Consider the following 22,136-nt stretch of genomic DNA (forward strand, 5'->3'; position numbering starts at 1 on the left):
CTTTCATCCACCATTGTACACAGTATGGCACGCTTTGGCACAAGTTTAGTTTGTTTATGTTATTGTTTATTAGTTCATTTCTCCATGTTGTATGATTTATAGATAGACTTAAATTGTCATTGTGCAGTTGGTCCGTACAATGCAATTTGCTTGTGCAGCTTTTAAAAATAATACTCACATACACACTCACACACACACAAAAAAAAAATAAGAATACACAATTTTTAAAAAGAACATATCAAGGCATTAACATGCTTCCATTGCTTGAAGTCCATTTTAAAGTGCAACTGTGCAAGCTCCCATTGCTTAAAGTCCATTTTTAAAGTACAACTGTTTTGCTTTGTTTTATAAAATAAAAGTTTGAAATGCTATGGAGTGCCCTATTTTTTGAGCCTCAAACTGATATCTCAATTGTAACTCCTACTTCTCAACAGTTTCTCATTGCAATGTCTCCTCATTTGCTCTATTATTTCTCCTAAGGAGAAACAAGTTGTAAATGAGACTACACTCAAACATATAAGAGATCTCCCGTATTTCTCCTGCTTCTCAAACTAATATCTCTTATGTGACTCCATCTGCTCTATTATTTCTCCTAAGGAGAAACAAGTTGTAAGTGAGACTACACTCAAACATATAAGAGATCTCCTGTACTTCTCCTGCTTCTCAAACTAATATCTCTTATGTGACTCCATCTGCTCTATTATTTCTCCTAAGGAGAAACAAGTTGTAAGTGAGACTACACTCAAACATATAAGAGATCTCCTGTACTTCTCCTGCTTCTCAAACTAATATCTCTTATGTGACTCCTACTTGTCTTATTGCTATGTGTCTCATATTTTGCTTGTTTTATTTCTCCTAAGGCAAAATTAGGAGAAATAATTGTGACAAAAGTAATACTTAAATTATCCTTAAAAGAGAATCACCATTTTGCCTCCTTAGCAACAGAAGGGATACAAATGAGAAGCAAAAGTTTCCTCTGGGAAATTATATGTTAGGACATCATGATATTAGGTTATATCTTCCAAGCTCTTTATCTTTATCCTTATCAAAGTTCGTATAGACTACTTACTCAATATAAGGGCTTGATGAACTGGTCTTGAGGTCAAAGTTCAAGGTCACAGTCACATGAGGTCATACTCAAAATATTGGCGTGATATCTTCCAACTAGACTGAAGGATCTTCATGAAACCAATACAGTTGATAAAGCCTACATGCACTGGTTAAGTACTAAAGGTTATGGGATCAAAGGTAAAGTTCAAATTCTTTCGAAGTTATATGAGGCTATAGCAGGCAGTCAAACAAATGACAATTTACATATTACGTTGTGTCATTAGTGATTACACAACGTTTGCATTACAAAGTTTTCTCAAGTCAATAAAATTATTAAAGCAAATTTTATTTTCTGTATAACAAGATCATTATCAGTCTCAAAAGGTGTAGTCTTTTTCTCCAAGGGGAGTAAACAGGGGAAATGAAAACAATTGTATTACTCCATGAGCCAGAGGCCCATTTTGAGCCGATTGGTGCCAACTGAATTGTTATTTTCTGATAGCTATACTGTATGTGTCTAAAACACAAACATGCATCATGAACATCTGGGACTCACAGCTGAAGCTTAGTTGAGCACTACTACAGGTAGCCATACACCTGATTGACCTATACCCAATGATGCATGGGCAGCAAAATCATGAGGAAGGTGGGAAATGTCAAAGCCCATGTTAGTTTACATCATATAGTTTAGGTGGCTTAATAAGTTTTCCCTTCAAGGTACAGCCCAACATATATCACTTGATTTATTAATACCCACTGTGTTATGCATGGGCTGCAAAGTAAAGAGGAGGGTGGGACATGTCCAAACCCATGTTAGATCTCATCTTGAGGGTATATGCTTTCTGAAAATATATCGTTTAGGTGGGTGAATCAGTTTTCCCGAAACGGCACAACCCAAAAGGTATTAGCCATACACCCGATTTACCTATACCCAATATATTATGCAGGCAAGGAAGCATTCTCGGACCGTCCTTATTTTTTACATACATTAATAATATGGCAGACTCCTGTTCATGTGAATTATTTCTGTATGCTGATGACTTGCCACTTTTAATGTCGCATAAACACCAATCTACTCTAGAGAGCACCCTGAGTTCTGAGCTATCCTCTGTAAACAACTGGCTGACTGACAATATGCTGTTCTTACATCTTTGTAAGACAGAGGCCATCTTGTTCAGCTCAAAATACAGACTAAGTAGATGCTCTAAATTTAGGGTCATTCTGAATAATGTCTGTTTTTAGATAGGTTAACAATGATCATTTTAGCTAACTCCTTAATTTGAAATTATTTTGAATTTGCATGTACTTCCTGGTTTGAAGGCCTAACAAACCGACTAAAAGGGAGGCTGCAAACAGCACAGAATAAACGAATAAGGGTCATTCTGAATTTGGGCCGTAGGTCTGATCACAATTTGCTGAGCTCAACTGGCTCCCTGTTGAGTCTCGTGTTGTTATGTCAAGGCTGACCTTGATCCATAAAATATTGGTTGGTAGTGTCCCAATTTTTTGCACTGGTGGCAGAATATCAGATCTGTGTCCTTATAAATTTAAGACATTGTTAGGGAAAGGAACCTTTGCCTATATAGGTGCAGTTCAGTGGAACAAGTTAGACAGGCAAATTAAAGTCATTTCCAGCATTTCCAACTCTTTTAAAAAGAGAATCAAGGCCTGGTTACTAGCGAGGGTAGCATTTTTATTTATTTAAGAAAAATGTGTTTATGTTATGTCATTGATTATCACACACTCTGTGAGTGTCTTGTCCTGGTGTTATGCGTTTAGGACCACAATGTAAATAAGTCCTGGACTTTATTGTGTTTTTATCCTCAATTGTATCTGATGTCATTGCATATGTAAGGCATTCTTTAAACACCATGTTCTTTTCTCTACACCTAACTAACTTATTCATTTATCATGTAAAAAGACCTTAGTGTTTTGTACTGACCCTAGGCAGATGGGTCAGGCTATTGAGTCGTGGATCTGCTGGAGGTTTCTTCCTACATGTATCTGGAGTTTTTTCTCGCCCCTGTTACTCATGGGCCTTCTCTGATTGTTTAACACTCTGTAAAGCGCCATGAGACATGTGCAATGTTTTGGCACTCTATAAGTGATATTAAATTGAAATTGAAAAATTCCAAGTCATAGCCGAAGCCCTGTCTGAACATACTCCCACACAAAAAGATCAGTCAAGTCCATTTGCCTCAATGTACTTGTCCAAAAATTGAAAAACTATCTTTCCCTTCGGCTCTACTTTCAAAAAGGTGTCCATTTTACCAGAACTAACCAGCTAGCTAAATAGCAGAAGCACTCGTGGATGTCATGGACCAGTTCTCAAACTTTTTCTGTCAATCCCCACTTTGTATGTGAGGAATATTTAAGCCCCACCTGACCCAATCACCCTGGCAAAATGGGAATGTTAAAATATTATCGCATTTCCACATTACATGTCCTGTTTTGGTCCGCTGGATCTGATGTTGTTTTAATTCACTAGTACGGTGCCCATTCAAACATGCTACTCCTCTAGAAAACCTGTATAGTAGCCTAATTAATTACATTACATGCCCGCAGGTGCCTGCTGTAAAAATAGGATGATAGGGAAAACATAATTTCAGCTAAGCATTCAACAATGAATACTGAATATTATATTATAATAAATTTAGCCTATAATACATTGCAATGAGCAGAATTTAGGCATGGCTGCATGTGACATTTTTTACAGATCAAAATGACATAAGCCGAACAGTTTTTTTATGTTAAGGCTATATGCTTATTGTTAAGCCTCTTGAATAACTTAATGATATAGAAGACAACATTTTGTAGAAAGATGCATCATGAGATTTGCAACAATGTGACTCAAAAACAGTCTTTGGTAGCATAAGTGACATGTCCCTCTGTCTGCCACTAGTTGTCTGTAGCTGTATGGCATTCTAAAACGTCCTTAAATTCGGGACCATCAGACTATCTCTCGTTTCAATTTGGGACCTTGCAGTCGGAATTGTTGTGTGAGAGGGGGAGTGGCTACAGTAGTGCGGAGAAAGCCAATTTGTGCTTCTTGTAATGATATATTTAACAATATCTTTTGAATTTCTTATCCAAACAACGTCAAACTTGGCACTGCACTTACTCGTGCCCGTAGGAAGACACCTGTCAAGTTTGAAATCAATCGGATGAACGGTTCGACAGATATGAGGTTAACACACACACACAAACACACACAGACAGACAGACGTTCCTGCAATTTATAGATAGATATGTAGATATGATAGATATGTTTGTTTTGAATCTATGATCTTCCTTGTTAAAAAGAAAGGCATTATTAAAGACAAAAAAATCCTCATGCTCATCGTGCCCCATCTGTCATGTCTCTATTCTCCACTAGTGGGGCCCACCACACACTTTGAGAACCACTGGCATAGGAAAATATTTTCCTTAATAACAGAATAACATAACCAATTAAAACAATAATTTACCACATTATAAAACGATATATTCTGAAATATGTTTGGACCTTTTATAAGCTTTATGCATCTTATTAGTATAATCCAGACATAAAAAAAGACTTAAGTACACTTACACTTATCACAAGCATTAAGACAAATGCAAGAAAAACATCACAGACCAATCAATTAGTCATACTGCATGATACATCCAACACTGACATCTTACTAAGCAGGTAGATATGTCTTCAGCTTGTCCAGTATCATCATGGGATACTGAAGATACTCCTGGTAGTTGTCTCTCTTATAGATTACCGCCACCACCAATGTGGCAGCTGACAGAAAGAACAGGTGGGTGCTAAAGGTACGCTTGGTCTCCCTGGCAGGAATGGGTCGCGTCTTCATGGGCTGAGCCACTCGCTCCCACTGAGTGTAGATTGCCTGGCGGGCCCCCTCCCATTGACCTGGTCCAAACAGCCGGTACTGATATGGTGTGCAGGGTCCAAACACAGTTCTAAGCCACAAGCCAGGGTCTCGTAGGAGCAAAGACAGGAACCTGGGCTGCACTCCCACCTGTTCAGCCAGCTCGTCCATGTAGGGGACGTAGTCCACCTGGATGGTGTGCCTACTGGACGTTACGTACCTGGAGGAGAAATGAGATCATTAAAAGAACATACACCTATATGAAAGGAAAGAGTTAATCCCAAATGAACACAGCAGTTTGCTTATTCGGTAACACTTTACTTGACAGTATCGACATAAGAGTGACATGACACTGTCATGAACACATGACACTGTCATGACACATAAAACCTAACCCTAACCTCTACCCCTAATCCTAACCATAACTCTAAACCTAACCCTAACTTGTTATGACAAAAACCGAATGTCACTTAATAACAGAAGCGTTATGTCATAAACGTTTATGACTTGCTTATGACACGTTCATGACAGTGTCATGTCATTCTTATGTCGACACTGTCAAGTAAAGTGTAACCGCTTATTCTTATTATTTTTTTAAAGGAGCGATTTGTAGGATTGTTACCGAATGTTCTGTAGGCCAAAATCAAAACACTGGTGAATGTTCTTAAGACTACCAGACGCGAGCCTCTTCTGGGTTGCCAGATGTAATGCAGACTTAGTTGACTTGCAGCTGCTTTAACGTTTCTCCAACCATGACCCAGCTACACATTACGGAAACAGTGAAAACAAAAAATACCTCTCTAACCAACGTAACATTAGCTGAAGTTAGCAATGCAGATTTTAGTTTAGCCTAGGCTAAAGTTTAGCCTAGGCTAAAGGCTACCTGTCGTGGAGAAATATGGCCAGTTCTGCGTCAGACTTGATATTCTTCGTTTGACAAAGACGTCGCCATCTCAGGAAGCTTCTCCGATGTCCACTTAATTTGTTTCTTGTTTTAATTTTGGAAATTTGACTGCCTCTCGTAGGCTACTCGTTTATGACTACAACTGACAGCTTTTGACAGTTGGCCTTTGCTAATTTGGCAACCCAAATAGGACGTGCCAGCCCATTATTAATACGCTATTCTAGAACTAATCGTTCAAAACATAAACGAAAATTCCAAGAGATTCCGCCCCGTAACTCTTTTTTTCCCCACGGGTTTTACGGGGTTTTATGGGTTATAGTAATGTCAAATAAGCCATTACTTCAATTCATCATGTTTCCTTACTCTCTGACGACATATGGTGATGATTTTTGGAATGGTTACAATTTATTTTCCATTATTTCCTACATACTGGTCCTTTAAGTTTAGAACTGTACCCTTCTGTAAGCTTTTTTTTTTTTTTATGAATCGTCACAATATGTTCTGATCAATTGTCAGCTGAATTTGATACTGTTGGTTCTGTAAGTTGCCATACTCATTTTTAACTTCAGTATTCAATTATGGTCATTTTACCTCTTTCATTTCCTTTTGACTTTCATTGACTTCTGCTCATGTCTCCTAATTTCAAAAGAGCTTTCAAGCCTATAATAAGTACATTTGAGGAAAGACTTTGAGGATATTTGAGGAGAGGATACCTGTTGGCCATTGCCTCTTCTTTGCACTTGATATCCTTCATCATGACACTCATCGAAGGAAGCTTATTCAACCCTTTGATACAGAAAACATGATCAACCCCAGACTCAGATTCATTATGATTTACAAAGGTAGGGGTCAAGAACTTGTAGTAACATTTGTTTTCGCAATCGTTGGACTGTTTCTAGCATACGGTGTGCAGCACGGAGAAATAACTATTGACTTGCCAGTTCTGTTACTGAATTGGAAAACAACACATTCTCATTCTCATGAAGGAAATGTTGTCATCAGTACCTTTAAAGACCCTTGTGGCCCATCGAGCCTGCATCTCTGAGATGGGCATGATGGCACCGAGAGGCTGAATCAATCCAATTACGGCCAGAGTTGGGTGCTCTAATCCTGGTGGGTAGATGTGCTTGTACAGGGTGGTCTGGTTCTCAGAGACAGAGAGCACATGAGCGGGAAGGAAGGGGAATGAGAAACTGTAGCCGGTGGCAAACACCACCAGGTCGATGTCGTGCTCCACGGAGCCATCCTCGAACACCACGCTAGAGCTTCGGAACTCCTTTATGTTGGGCTTCACCTGCACCGTGCCAGAGAGGATGCGGTTGGGTAGGTCGTCATTGACAGTGGGGTGCTGATTGAAGAACCTTTGGAAACACAAAATGGCAACAGCGTTATCAGTGAGTAATCAGTGAACATTAGTGTTCTTGCTGAATTCATTGGCTTCCTATGGCAGCCAGAGTTAAATTCAAATCCCTCACTTTGGCCTGCAGGACACTGTCTGGATCTGCTCCTTGCTATTCCATGATCCAGCTCTACACCATACCCATACACCCTAATGTTCTATGTTCTTGTGATAGTGTTGGAACTTTCAAGAAATGTTTAAAGACTCATCTATTCACTTTGCACAATGCACACTACACAATAATGAATTGCCTTATAGTTATGATTTGTGTGTGTATGTTTTTTGTTAATATGAAAACTCATTATTTTCCTTGTTGATATTTGATAGTTATTATTGTTGATGTTTGATAGTTATTATTGTTAATACTGTTGTTATTATTAGTATTATTATTATGTTTTTAGTAGGTATATGATGTAGTGTTTATATACTGTAAGTCACTTTGGAAGCATGAAAAGTGTCTGTGAAATACCATAAACATAAATATGCATGTAAGTGGCGTGTGGAGACTTGAGAGAAACTGTAATACCTGTGTTTGGGCTGCAGCCCATACATAGCATGGTCAAACCGATAGTTGAGCCGATTTTCCACAATACCACAGATGAAGTCACGTGGCAGTATCTTCTGGATCAGCAATGACACTCTGTTTAAGACCAGGTCCACAGGAAGGCCGTTGTCAGCCACTCGATTCATAACCCAGGCACCACGACGAGTACTCAGGAACAACTGTACAGTGTGTGTGTGTGTTAGTGTGTGAGAAAGAGAGAGAGAGAGACTATTGCATTTTCTCTTGTAGTGGTTTCTCACCACATACAGTACGTACATTTATATGGTAAGACCAAACTGATCTGTGCATATCTTAATGGAGGTGCAAAACTATGAAAGCGATGTTCAGTGTTCACTAGGGTTGTGCGGACGATATCATCGTCAACCATCACAATGGAAAGCAACCATCGTGATGCCACGCCCCCACATGCCAGTCACTAATTCCTGCTGTAACAGGCTAAAACATAAAAAAAACCTTTCCCTGAAAATGAAATTGAGCCTACTTTAAAGGCTGTCAACCAAACAGTTATCACGTATTAGTCTACCGTCTTGTAAAATAAAAGACTTTAGTCTACCCTCTTATTCAAATAATTCCTGACTGTGACGTGAATGTGTAGCCTAATTGTCCTTTAGTAGCCTACATGTCTCGCAGGCCTATAGCCTACATTGGACGTAATATGTAGCCTAATGTTTTAGCAGAAAATATAGATTTATTATTGTTAGGCTACGACTAGGACATTCTAGCGCTCAAATATTTTTGCGAGGCTACAGCGAGCGCCAAATGCGTCCTTCTTCTCTGTGTTAAAATAAACCATTTCTTTCGTTAATTATAGAATCAGAAGGTAGCCTATCCGTCTTTCACTTTAAGGCTTGTATTTCATGCATTTAGCAGAAGTCCCAGACAGCAGCGGAGTGGTAATCGGGATTTGTTATTTGTAAAAGAGTTTTTACTTCACCCTCCTATAGCCTGGACTGCGCGATTGCATCCCTTTACTTTCACTTCCCGCCGCCCTCATAGTCAGCATAGACGGTATACCGTGGGATACCGTAACGTGGGATGCTGCATACTAATATTTTATGAGTGACCACGATTGTAGTCTTAAGTAGCTTTTTTGCTGGGTCCAGCGAAGGCTGGCAATGTGTAATATTCCGCTGGTTGGTGCACACGCAAGTGTTCAGATTGATTGTCTATTCGTCTTTCACAACAATTTTCTTGGATTAGATCTTCCACACAACTTCGGTAGCCTGGTCAGTATGTCTCTCTTAGCTGTCCACTTTCACCAGGCCGTTTGGCCTATATAATATACATTTTTTTTATGTAGAACATTATAAATGTATTTCTGTACAGACATACCTATAGGCTGTTTACTACACTACCCCCCCCCCCCCCCCCCACGATATCATCGTCCACCACGATGTTTTACTGTACACATCGTCAAATGCCAATTTAGGCGACATCGCCCAACCCTAGTGTTCACAGAACGATGTGTTCTGGTTCTAGGAAAATGTTTTGTTGTGATAGTGAAATAATGCTTCTGACTGAGAGTATTTACCATATAACTATTATTCAGCATTCAAAACTGTTCCAATTTAAACAAAACCCTGAAAACAAAAACAATTGTATTTTATGGGGATCAAAGCACCATAAAGCTTTGTATTGATGGACACCAGTCTTGGATATACTGTAATTTGCAGTGCATTGATACCTGCTTGGTCATTCTGCTGAGCTCCACGGTGATGTCCCCTCCAGAATTCCCGATGCCAACCACTACCACCCTTTTCCCGCGCCACTCCTCTGGTGCCTTGTAGTCCCGGCTGTGGAAGTACTTCCCCTTAAACGTGTCAATGCCTGGTAGAATATTCAAATCATAGTGAGTAAAGCAGACACATACATAGTGAGTAAAGCAGACAGGTAGAGGATGTCATCTGAAATAAAAAAAAATACTTGATTTCTGCTCCATTTCAACCTTCTTCTAGATATCCCTAGCAACATCCTGGATACCATCCTCACAAAATCCTGGATGTTGTTAGGATGCTATTAGAATCATAAGTTGGTGAAATTTCACCATGTGATGGGTTTTCCCAGATCCCATCACATATTTAGGCTAGGTCAGTGTTTGGTGCTGTCATCAACAATTTTGAACCACAAGTTATGAATGATAAAAATGACTTATCAGAAATACAGATAAATGCAAGAATATGGCAAAAAAGTCCTTTCAATAGACATTCCATGGCCTCACCTTACTGCACCCTTATCTTGACTATAAATAGCCACCGCAAACATCCGCACAGAGACTATGGGTGAACTAATAACTTGTGGAAGGCAAACACATCCCTGCATGCAGACTCATGCAGGGTTAATGATTGCCCTGCCTGAAAATAAACACATCTTTCTGCATTGACTTCCACTGCAGTACTTTGCTTTCTTGTCTCCTAAAGGTACATTTCATTTTTACACAGGTAGAGTTTTGGGCACAGCATTTTCATGTAATAGCAAACAGTTATATTTGTTTATACTGGACACACCATCCAAACATCTCGTATGCACGTTATGCAACAGTGGATATCACAACATTCAACAGTCAGTTCTGGTCTGGACGCGACTGGATGGGACATTTTTTGTGATTAATCAGGTGTGAAATACGCAGAGGGAAAAAATTGAGTCAAGGGGGTAATAAAGACCTTGGGAATAACTTTGAGCACAGTGTTGCTATGGTTTTGTCTATGACTGTAGCAGGGCCTTTTTAATGTGCTAAATGTGAGGATACTGCACACTAGTTGAGAGGATACTCACTCTCCCTCCCTGTGTGTGTGTGTGTGTGTCTTTAATTGTATATATTCATGTTTATGAGATCCCTGGTTACCTGGGAAATCAGACAGTGGCATGCGAGGGTGACAGTGATGTCCGACGCAAACCATAATTGCATCAAAGATGTGGCTTTCTCTCTTCCCATCCCTCGTCTCTGTTTCTACCTCCCATTGGCCGGAGCGGGAGAAATCAGGCCTCTGCTTGACTTGCAGCACCCGTGTCTGTGGCAAAGAAATTCACCATTCTTAGGTAAGAAGGACTTCTTAATGACTCCTGCATTCTGGACAGAGTTCCTGGGAAAAGTTAAATACATTTGTGCGAGTAGCCAACCTGGAATTGGATGTATTGCCGGAGCTGGAAGTGGTCTGTGTACATGTTGAAGTAGTCCATGATGAGAGAGTTGTGCATGTAATTTGGGAAGTGAGCTGGGATTGGGAAGTCACTGTAGGTCATCATCTCCTTGGAGGTGTTGATGATGACAGAGTGGTAGATACTGGCTCGGTCTGGCTCTGGGTTCTCCTGTGTGTGTGTTTGGGGGGGTGGGGGGGGGGGGGGGGGGGTAAACTGCAATAAGGGGTATTGTACTATGATGGTGTATAAAGGTCAGAAAATGGGAAATGAAATGCAAATAGCCTACCTTAAACCTCCACAATCCCCCAATGTCATCACTGCTTTCAAAGCACACTGGCTCCAATCCCTCATCCAAGCAGCTCTTTATGCATGTCAAGCCAGAGGCTCCAGCTCCGATCACTGCTACACGTTTGGCCATAGTGGATGATCTCTAAAGAAAAAAAAATACAATATTTATGTATGTTTGTGAAATCAGCTCGGAAAACAAATGCAGGAAACGCATACATAAGTTAACTGCTTACTATGGTTGAGCAAGAAGTCTCGGACGAGTGTTTTGAGAGTGAGATTCGCCTCTTGTGTAAGTTACAAGGGAGGCTGCCTTGGTTGGGGAATATGATAGTGACGTCGGTAGTTTACCTCGGGGCACAAGAGTTCCGCACGAGTCTCCGAGCATAAAATCCGAGCATAAGAGGCTGCCATGCCATAGCCTATCATCATGTAGTTCGATAACAATCAATTTACTTTTTTACCTTTTGGCCTTCATCTCTATTCTTACTGGACAACGCCACGTAAAGCTTTTTTGCCACGAACAATTTTTGCAATAGCAATACTAATGGGGATTAGGAAGTCCTTTTAAAGTTTCAAAATGTCCAGCGAAACGTCAAGCGAGTCTTGGTGAAGTCGTTTACTTATGGTACATGACATAACGTGTCCTCAAACGTGACGTTTTCATTTACAGGGATGTGGACATATTTAAAACAAGACAACATTGTTTACATTGTCTGCAGCAAAATGAATCACAAGTCCACTAAAACGAATTTTCACTGACCGCACCCACCCCAGTTGTTATTTACAAATTTCGTTACCAGAGTAGGCTAAAAGAGTTGTTGAGGCGCTGTTATGGTTTGAGCGCCTTTACATGCAATCCTTTAGGCTATATAAGTGCCTTAACTCACCTAGCAAGCAAGATCGGGGGGTTTTCAAAGTTCGGAGGCAAGTCAAATGCATTCGATTCAGCGACTATAGTGAGCTATATCATTGTGGGCGGAGTGGTTCTTACATGGACTTTGAGTTGCTTGATCTAAGCAAATTTGGGTTGAAGGTGGCAGTAAATAGAGCGAAAGCATATTTGGTATCATCAAGAATTCCAGGTGTCTATAATGCCAATCTTTGACTTGCCGGAAAAAAGAGGGCCTTCTTTTGTATCACAATGCAATGGATATTGGGCAAAAATGATATGTTAGGACATCATGATATTAGGTAATATCTCCAAAGCTGTTTATCATTATCCTTATCAAACTTGGTATAGGCCTACATAGGCCTACTTACTCATTAGCCTATAGGCTTGATGAACGAAGTTCAAAGTACATTTTGGTACAAGATATAGCCTATACAGCAGCAAGAATAACATAATTTGCCCCCCCCCCCCCCCATAAGTTATAAAGGAACGACGTTTAAAAAGAAAATCACAATATATCAAATGCATTACACGAATAATTAGTGAGGAAAAACAAAATTTCTAGAGTAGGCTAATTTCCTGCTGTTCCGCTGCACGCCATTTCACTAAATGTTTTAGGCCTACACTCAAATAAGGCCCGAAGTGCAGTGCCATGCCGCCATCTGGTGGCCATGAAATATTTAATATAGTCCATTATATTTTTATTAGAAAATAATCCTTTCTGGATTTATTATCAAAGTGAAATGGTTGCTGGCATAAGTCAGCAGCGTTAGTTTGAGCTGAACTGAGCTCATTATTGAAGTATTGTTATGTGTTGAATGGAAGTTAATGGGAGCTGTAAATTGGTAAACAGTGGTGATGAGAGAATATTTCTCTGGATAGCGTGACTGCGGTTAATCCTTGCCGGAAAAATAATAGAGGGCTTTCTTTTGTACCACAATACATGGATACTGGGCCAAAATTATATGTTATGACATCATGATATTCATATCTCCCAAGCTCTTTATCTTTATCAAACTTGTACTTACTCATTATAAGGGCTTGATGAACTGATTCGGTATTCAAGGTCTTGAGGTCAAAGTTCAAGGTCACGGTCACATGAGGTCATACTCGAAATATTGGCGTGATATCTCCCAACCAGATTAAAGGATCTTCATAAAACTAATACAAAGCATGCACTGATTAGGTACTAAAGGTCATGGGGTGAAAGGTAAAGTTCAAATTCTTTTGAAGTTATATGAGGTTATATGAAGCTATTGCAGGCAGAGTCAAACAAATGACAATTTACATAAGTAGCCTAGGCTATGTTGTCACTACTACATTATGTTGACTACACAACGTTTGCATTACAAAGTTTTCTCAAGTCAATAAAATAATTAAAGCACATTTTATTTTCTGTATAGCAAGATTATTATCAGCCTCAAAAGGTGTAGTCTTTTTCTCCAAGGGGAGTAAACAGGGGAAATGAAAACAATTGTATTACTCCATGAGCCAGAGGCCCATTTTGAGCCGATTGGTGCCAACTGAATTGTTATTTTCTGATAGCTATACTGTATGTGTCTAAAACACAAACATGCATCATGAACATCTGGGACTCACAGCTGAAGCTTAGTTGAGCACTACTACAGGTAGCCATACACCTGACTGACCTATACCCAATGATGCATGGGCAGCAAAATCATGAGGAAGGTGGGAAATGTCAAAGCCCATGTTAGATCTCATCTTGAGGGTATATGCTTTCTGAAAGTATATCGTTTAGGTGGTTGAATCAGTTTTCCCTAAATGGCACAGCCCAAAAGGTATTAGCCATATACCCGATTTACCTATACCCAATATATTATGCATGGGCTTCAAAATCGTGAGGAGGGTGGGAAATGTCAAAACTTATCCACACTGTCTGTCGAGTTCCATGAGGTGGCAAATAGAATACAAACAGTACCAACCAGATGAGATGCTGGTATGTTGCTTAAGTCAGGTGCTCTTTGGTGTCAAGGGGAAAAGTCAATCGAAAAAAGGGGAGGACAAATGTCTCCAATCCAAGGCACTCTTTAAGTTGTTCATTTTGTTGTCATGGCTTAACTGAACAGTTGGCAACACTGTTACTGGTCATGTCAAGGCAAGCTTTTTTGTGTATGTGTACTAGACTACTTCTACCAAATGTTGTTTCCGAGATATTCAAGTTAAATGGGAGCAACTGTTTTTGATTAAATGCTTTGCGACCTTTTTCCAATTAAGCATTCCCAAAGCTGGTGCATCACTCACCTTGACAAAGCTTACAATGGACTGCAAATGCTGGAGCTAGGGCTGACATACATTTAACAACCACTCTGAATTCAAGCATCTCATCCTACTGGTTGTATTATTCCTTCAGTTTTCAAATGGCCAACATGGAGAGAAATAATGTTTTATATCTTGTGAACCCTTTCGTAAAGTCTCTTTGAAATTTCCTGTTTTCTTCAAACTCAGCCTGCAGTCTCCCAGTACTCTAAGACACAGAACACTTTCAGGAATGTTTACAAGGATAAGGATTAGAACAAAACATTTTTTGCTCATTGTAGTCAAATGTAGATGTAATTTGAAGGTGTCACATATCACAACTTGTCATAATCATCTGGAAAGTGACCTTTAAAATAAAGTGATCAGTGGTCAATGTTGGCAAAATCCATCTGACGCATACCAAAATACTCGGCGCTTGTATGTAGATTAAGCCTAATCCAAGACTAAAGGCTTTGTTCAATGGATATCTCCATGAAGTTCTATGAGCTCTAGAGCTAGGCTTAATATAGAGCACCCAGCCCTTGATGTTTCTCCACAGCATAACTTGCTCTGAACCAGTTGTATTGCAGTTTGTTCTGAAGTAATGTTCTATTGTTATCTCTCTGAGGAAGAGTCCGCACCTGACTAAACTGAGGGAAAGCATTGATCTCTCAGGGGCACAGTATTATTGTGTTCCATAATAGTGCAATCTGAACGGAATAATCGAATAATCTGAAAGTAGCCTACAAAGTTCGTTCAGTAAAATAAAAATATATACCAGGTATGTACAAGACATGATCATGTATCTAATCTGAAAATATTTAATGTCATACGGTTTTGACCTGTATGGTATTACATTCAGGACTGAAAATATGACTTGCAGTCACCTGTTGAGATAGCCTAGACGCACCCTAGCGGCAGCAAATGTAATTTGCAGCCAGGGTAGTCTAGCATCTCTCCGTTGGCTTGCGAGCTGGAAAAATGAAACTTCAATCAGGCCAATCACATTGTGTATAGAGTCGCCGACGGTTCCGCGCAAGACAACCGTTTATCCCGCCCCTTGGATTGAGCAGTGCCAATGGTAAGTTCCCAGACCCTACATCTTGAGGTGGGTCTGGCTCGTCAGGCTACTGTTAAGGAGTATGGGTCACAAATATGAGATTAGAATGTTCGCAAACCGAGAATTCCGCACTATGATGCCACAATTACCATCAGAAATAATAAAAAAGAAACTCTGAAACTGATTGTTTGTGTAAAATTCTAGAATAGTAGGAACCAGGAAATTCACTACTCAACAGGTTAACATTCGGTAAACATCGCCAAATTGACGGGATCAAAGTAGCATATATATATACACGGGTGCAGTGAACCTTGCATCGAGTTTTTTTTACACCTTTTACAGTACTCATCACACATAATCACTCCAATATCATACCTCACACAACAAAAGTTAGTTTTGTTATACGTTTTCATTATTCTTACATATCCGCAAACTAATATGTCATTATTATCTGCACCATAAAATCTATGTAGCTAAAATCTTGATTAAAACTCACATGTTAAAATCATGTTTGGCCCTGTTAAGAAATCAAAGAGGGGAAAATTCAGTATTTGAAGTAGCAGTTATAAGAGAGCTTCCTGAAACTGCTCTGTTACTTATGTAACTGTAAACAATTTCTCATGTACATTACAGTAACCAGTAGGCTCACACTTGCAAATGTGAGATACACAGGGGAGCGTTGCTTCGTCTCAGGCTGGATCTCTGGTAGTTTCCGTGTGCCAAAGGGACGGATCACCCTCTCCCACTGCGTGTAGATTGCTTGGCGGGCCCCCGCCCACTGGCCCGGCCCACACAGGCGGTACTGGTATGGAGTGCAGGGCCCAAACAGAATCCTCAGACCTAGACCAGGGTCTCGGAGAAAAAGTGAAAAGAACTGTGGCTTTTCTCCCACTTCATGTGCAACATCATCCAGGTAGGGGATGTAGTCTACTTGTAAAGGATTGCGTTCAGAACAGGCAAACCTGCCATGCAAGCAACAGGTAAAAAAGTCAGACTTTCAGTCAGACTGTAACATAATAATACAGTGTTATTTAAATAAAAATAAAGAGAATGAACTGTTCCACTACCTCTGATGCATTCTCTTGGTGGTTCCTTGAATGTCTTCAAGCATTATGCTTTCTGAGGGCAGCTTGGTGAGGCCTGAGGGGAAAACAACCAAAACGGTGAAGAGACAACTGGAAATAAGTGGGAAAGAGAGATGGGGAGTGGGTTCAGGAAATGACCTCAGGTTGGACTTGAACCTGGACTTGGTCCCAGAGGGCACCTAGAACAAGATGTGGTATTGGCGCTGCCTCTTGCTCCACAGCTCCCCCTGACATTCATAATGTGTATTTCTATAACTGTACCTGCTCCGTTCAGGGGTTCCCAAACTCCCCACAAAATACCACTAGATTCTGGCCAAGGCTCCCCTTTTGCAATATGTCTTATTAAACCCATTGTCAATACTACAACAACTTTTATTTTATTTATTTATTTATTGCTTTAATTTTTTTCTTCCAACTTGCTGCGGCCCCCTCCTCGCGGCCCCCACTTTGAAAACAACTGATGTAGTTGACTCTCTCCCTGTACCTTTGAAGACTCGGGAGGCCCAGCGAGCCTGCATCTCAGCCAGGGGGATAATCGCTCCGAGTCCATGGATGAAGCCTACCACAGCCAGTGATGGTTTCTCCAGGCTCGGGGGAAAGATGTGTTTGTACAAAGACAGGCGGTAGCCATCTTTAACCCTCAGGTCTTCAGGTAAGAAAGGGAAGTCATAGTTATAGCCTGTAGCAAACACCACCACATCCACCTGGTACAAATGTAAAAGGATATCAATGTTTCAAGGTATTCTAACCATTTTGTGGACATGAAAAGTGGTTTCAATAATAATGCCTCACCTCATCAACCACTGTTCCATCCTCAAAAATCACACTAGAGCCAATGAACTCCTTCACATTTGGCTTTATCATCACACGGCCAGAGATGATACGTCCAGGCAGATCATCATTCACCACTGGGATCTGAGTAAAGAATCTGAAAGGAAACAGACAAAGACAAAACATGGTGAATAAAAACGTCATGTCAAGGTAGTCATGTGTACATGTCTATAAATAATAAAACAGCCGGTAAAGCTCAATTTGCAGTGTTGTTTTATAAACATGAAAGTCTGCAAAATCAAAAACAAAATGATATAAAAATCAGCCTTTTGCACTTCATACCCATGAGGGGGCTGTAGCCCATAAAGATGGTGGTCAAAGTGCTTATTGAGCTGCTTCTCCACTGCCCTTGTGGTCCAAGTTGGCATTAGTCTGTGCAAGAGCACAGCCAGACGGTCACTACACTCACCACATCAGCGGGCATCCCACCCTCTCCGATGCGCCCCACCATCCACGCGCCATGTCTGGTGCTCAGGTACACCTGAGGGGTTCACGCAGAGCAGTTTGTAGGAGTTACATTTACTGACGCTTTTATCAAAAGCCACTTACAACAATGAAGGTATAATATATTGAAGAGGTTCATTAGGCTTACTGCATTACTAATTCTTACTGTTTCTCTGTACAAGCCAATAAGGTAAAATTGTGTACCTGACAAGTTTCGGCTACCTTGCCTCTGTAGCCTTCATCAGAGGTGTCACGTGATGTTGGTGTGACGTCGTCTGAGCTGTGTTATATGGAGCCGTGTCCCCTGGGGTGCTCCCTCTGCTGTCTGGTGGTTTTTCATACAGCCGGGGGCCCGTGCAACAAGAATGAAAGCAACACAAGAAAATCTGAAATCTGCCATTTCAGACCACTGTAAGAGGGAAACCCATCTTATGAACTGGGACGCAGCCAAGGTCATCAGAACGGAAAGCAACAAATTCCATCGATGGATCAAAGAGGCGGTTGAAATCAGGAAGCGGGCCCCAAAGACTGTGAACCGGGATGAAGGAGCCTACCAGCTATCCCACACCTGGGACACAGTCCTGCAGGGCCGCCCCCGGCTGTATGAAAAACCACCAGACAGCAGAGGGCGCCCCCCCCCCCCCCTCCATATAACACAGCTCAGACGACGTCACACCAACATCACGTGACACCTCTGATGAAGGCTACAGAGGCAAGGTAGCCGAAACTTGTCAGGTACACAATTTTACCTTATTGGCTTGTACAGAGAAACAGTAAGAAAATGAAGGTATAATCAAGGTACAATGTGACTACAACATTGTTAGAGCAGCAATAAGTACTACTTGCAAAGAATAAAGCTTTGCTCCTTTTATTCTTTATCTAATAACTTATAACTGATTCCACTAACTTGCTTTGCCACTCTGCTGGCATCTACAGCGATCACCATGACAGTCTTCCCCTGCATTCCATCTGCACTGCAGTATTCCCAGCTATGGAAATGTCTCCCCTGAAATGTCGATATTCCTAGAATGACAAAAGCAGAACTCTTTTTTTTAATTATTTTTTCAGCTCTTCTTAGTATTGAACTAAACCAAAATATGTACATTTGAAAGCACAAGTTGTAATTGAGTTTTGTTGTGGGAAAGTTTTTGGAATACCAATTAAAAAATGTCACATGCAAACCTCCATATGCATTTCAACCCACAGATCAGTATCAGCCTGGGTAAAGAGGAATATTACTCCTAAGTATGACAAGTGACCCACTGAAGGTGAATCAAATCAGGTGTCTTAAAATGACAGGCAGGGGCCCTCAAAAAAATAAATTTAGTCACCCATAAATACTAGGGTGGTCCGGAGGCATATGTTTAGTTTATATCACGTTTTGTCCTGAGTTGAATGTGTCCCTCTGATCAAACCACTGGCCCATGCAGTAAAATTGGTCCAGAACCGCTACTGAATCCTGTTATCGGTCAGTAACGGAGTACAGTACTTGAGTACAGTTTTGAGGGATCTTAACTTTACTCGAGTATCATTTTTGGGGAGTACTCATGACTTTAATCAAGTACATTTGAGAGGCAAATATTATACTCTTTACTCCACTACATTTCTATCCATAACCGTGAGTACCAGTTACTTCTTCTAAAAAAAAGGAAAAAAGAAAAATCTCGAAAACCCTCAATTTGTTGTTTCCCTCTCAAACGTGATTGGATTGTGCAGGCGCCACTGATTGGGACAGCCTATCAGCAATCACCTTCAGTTTTCCGCCAAAGTCAACTCCATGGTTAGATTTAGATAAGAGACGAAACCATGGACAAATCAATGGATGAAGACACAGCAGGTCCATCCCGGGAATGTGCCAACCTGTGGCCCCACCTCGCTATTATTTCAATTTTCTATTTCTATTTCTATTTTCTTCTATTTTAATTTTCTGAACAAGTTAATGATAGTTTTAGCTTCAAATGTTTCCATTACAAAATAGTATTTTGTATTTGAAATACGTATTTTAAATACATGTATTAGAAATACTGCCCATCCCTGGCATGGTAAAAACATGGTAAAAATATGAAAATGACTTGATTTTACTTTCAATTCCTTTTACATTCTCCAAGGTATTAACATTAAATTGTTTTTATAACTCCATGTAGGTTGTTTCTGTACATAAATGTAAGCACTGTGGCAGTATTAATGCAATATGTACTCTTGTACTCTTGATACTCAAGTACTTTAGTACTTTTATTTAAGTAGACATCTGACTGTTGTACTTTTACTTGTACTTGAGTAAAATTTAGCAAAGGGTATCTGTACTTTTACTCAAGTAATGAAGCTGTGTACTCTGTCCGCCTCTGCCTGTTATGTACTTTGAACCTCCAAAGTCCTCCAATGTCATCACTGCTCTCGAAACACACAGCCTCCAGCCCCTCGTCCAGGCAACACTTGATGCAAGCCAGGCCGGAACAACCTGCTCCAATCACAACTACACGCTTGGCGTGCCAGCCGTCGTTGGAGAGGAATCCTGTCATACAAACAAAGCACTTTTAAGTCCTTTAATAGGCTTTTTGCACGTACGGCTTGTTTGTTTCCAGTGGAGCCAGGTGTGTTTGAACCTGCTGCTATTGTTAATGTAATTAGTATCTACAAATGGTGACACTCTGCTGATATACTCTTTACAGCAATACTCAAAGCATAAATGTGTTGCTGCTGATCAATGGGCTCAAAATAATCAGTATGTTACAATAAAGAAGGATTTATGTGAGTTAAAGTTTTTATTATTGGGCAAACAAGATATTCAGTGTCGGAGTGAAGATGTTAGGAGCAGGATATAACAGAAGATGTTGTTACAACACAGTTAACGCTCCACTGGAAACGAAGCGGCCACAATGAGAGCCTTTCGTGCGAAGAGCCCACTGATCAACAGCAGCTTGTTGACCATTCACTGGATGGTTCATTAATCAAGTGAATTCGGCTGCCACAAGTAAATGATTGCTATTTCTTGCTTTAAAAACAAACAATTCTTTACCTCTGCAACAACAGTGTTACCTGGCTAAAATATTTATGCAAGTACAAAACTCTTTCAGCAAAATGTGAATATGGCAATACAATGGTTAGAAATTAGACAGTATCACAACAAACTTACCCCTCTTCCTCCTTGGACAGAATGTGGTGAAATAAGCCCAAGGTTTAAGACTAGTGATCCTTCACATTGCCTGTCGCCTGATGCCACCAGAACCATCAAACCCCTAGAAATTGCCCTATAAAACCCCAGGCAACCAGAAAGCGACAAATGCCCCAAGCTCATGCCAATCACATTGAGAAACCCTGTGACAGGTGATCATGGGAATCACCTGTGGCTCATTCTTGATGGCCTTCTTAAAGTGTTGTGGAGACCGCCGCCAACATGAGTGTGGCACATGCCGCTTTCGCCGGTGAGCGAGGTTGTATTGAGAATAATTGGGTCTAAGTAATTAAATGTTGAAAGCGGACATATCCTGATTTAAGCCTGTGTTGCTGAAGTTTAAGTTTGCTGTGAAATAAACCCTGTTGAAACCTTACTCCTGTGGTCTCCTGCAATTGTGCTCAACCAGAATTATAACAGCAGGACTGAGCCACAAGAGAGAACAGCGGAGACTACGGATGTGAAAACCATTGTAAGCAGAATGGGAGTAGCTTTTAGTGAACAACAAAGACGTATCGTCAAGCTTTGGCAATCCTTGGACAAGCTCAATGCCTCCTTCCAGACTTTCTCCCAGTCGGTGTCCAGGATTACTACAGCACCCCCACCGGCGACACCAGCCCTTGTAGCTCCAGTCCCTTGCTCTGACCGCCATCTCCAGTCACCTCAGTGGTTTGATAGAAGCCCACAGCCCCATGACTTTCCTACAGAAGAGTTCCACCATATTGGAATACCTTATAACAACCCTGCTGTCAGGCAAAGCCTTGGAGTAGGCTATGGCGGTCTGGGAGAAGGATCTGCCAATCTGCCACCAGGCCGATTTCATGACCCAGCTCCAAACTATCTTTGGGCATTCTAACAACCAACGTGAGTCAGCAAAGCATCTCCTTCACCTTAAGCAGGACAGATGATCTGTGGCAGAGTATGCAATTCAGTTTCGCACTTTAAGCCATCCTTAGGGGGATCACTGCAATGAAGTCAGTCACACTGGAGTGGGAAGGGGTCCGGCAGTAGTGCGGCAGATTAGTGAAACAATCGTTCACTTTGTGATACAAGCATAAAACTTCGTAAAACAAAGAAGGTGGATGTTGCTGTTGGCAAACGGCGTGACACGAGTTAAGCTTTTTTAAGTTGCCAAAAGTTTGAATTAGCCAACTAGCTCCGCTGGTGGGAAAACGCATGGGACTCATGAGTTGTAGCG

At 40.8% G+C, this 22,136-nt stretch overlaps 2 protein-coding genes across 4 annotated transcripts; both read right to left on the reverse strand.

Annotated features, from left to right (window-relative positions):
• Nucleotides 1-1,383: 1,383 nt before the first annotated feature.
• LOC121724909 (flavin-containing monooxygenase 5-like) lies at nt 1,384-12,426 on the reverse strand. 3 transcript variants are annotated; one of them, XM_042111839.1, is made up of 10 exons: nt 12,089-12,426; nt 11,435-11,511; nt 11,200-11,343; nt 10,893-11,081; nt 10,618-10,783; nt 9,460-9,602; nt 7,737-7,933; nt 6,817-7,172; nt 6,525-6,597; nt 1,384-5,127 (listed from the first exon to the last, which is right to left on the reverse strand). In XM_042111839.1, the coding sequence occupies exons 1-10, from the start codon at nt 12,138-12,140 to the stop codon at nt 4,713-4,715; spliced, it is 1,812 nt and encodes a 603-aa protein (XP_041967773.1). In that variant the 5' UTR covers nt 12,141-12,426; the 3' UTR covers nt 1,384-4,712. The 3 variants fall into 3 exon arrangements, with proteins under 3 accessions (XP_041967773.1, XP_041967774.1, XP_041967775.1); XM_042111840.1 differs by lacking the exon at nt 11,435-11,511; XM_042111841.1 differs by lacking the exon at nt 12,089-12,426 and having other exon boundaries at nt 11,435-11,525.
• Nucleotides 12,427-15,426: 3,000 nt separating this feature from the next.
• Nucleotides 15,427-22,077, reverse strand: LOC121724916 (flavin-containing monooxygenase 5-like). Its single transcript, XM_042111855.1, is given in 9 exon segments — nt 15,427-16,368; nt 16,474-16,546; nt 16,976-17,195; nt 17,284-17,419; nt 17,605-17,726; nt 17,729-17,803; nt 18,674-18,789; nt 20,071-20,278; nt 20,900-22,077. Coding segments are annotated over 8 exon segments (1,194 nt in total). The 5' UTR covers nt 20,153-20,278; nt 20,900-22,077; the 3' UTR covers nt 15,427-15,998.
• Nucleotides 22,078-22,136: the final 59 nt, after the last annotated feature.

The sequence above is a fragment of the Alosa sapidissima genome, chromosome 12 (genome assembly GCF_018492685.1).
Source record: "Alosa sapidissima isolate fAloSap1 chromosome 12, fAloSap1.pri, whole genome shotgun sequence".
NCBI lineage: Eukaryota > Metazoa > Chordata > Actinopteri > Clupeiformes > Clupeidae > Alosa > Alosa sapidissima.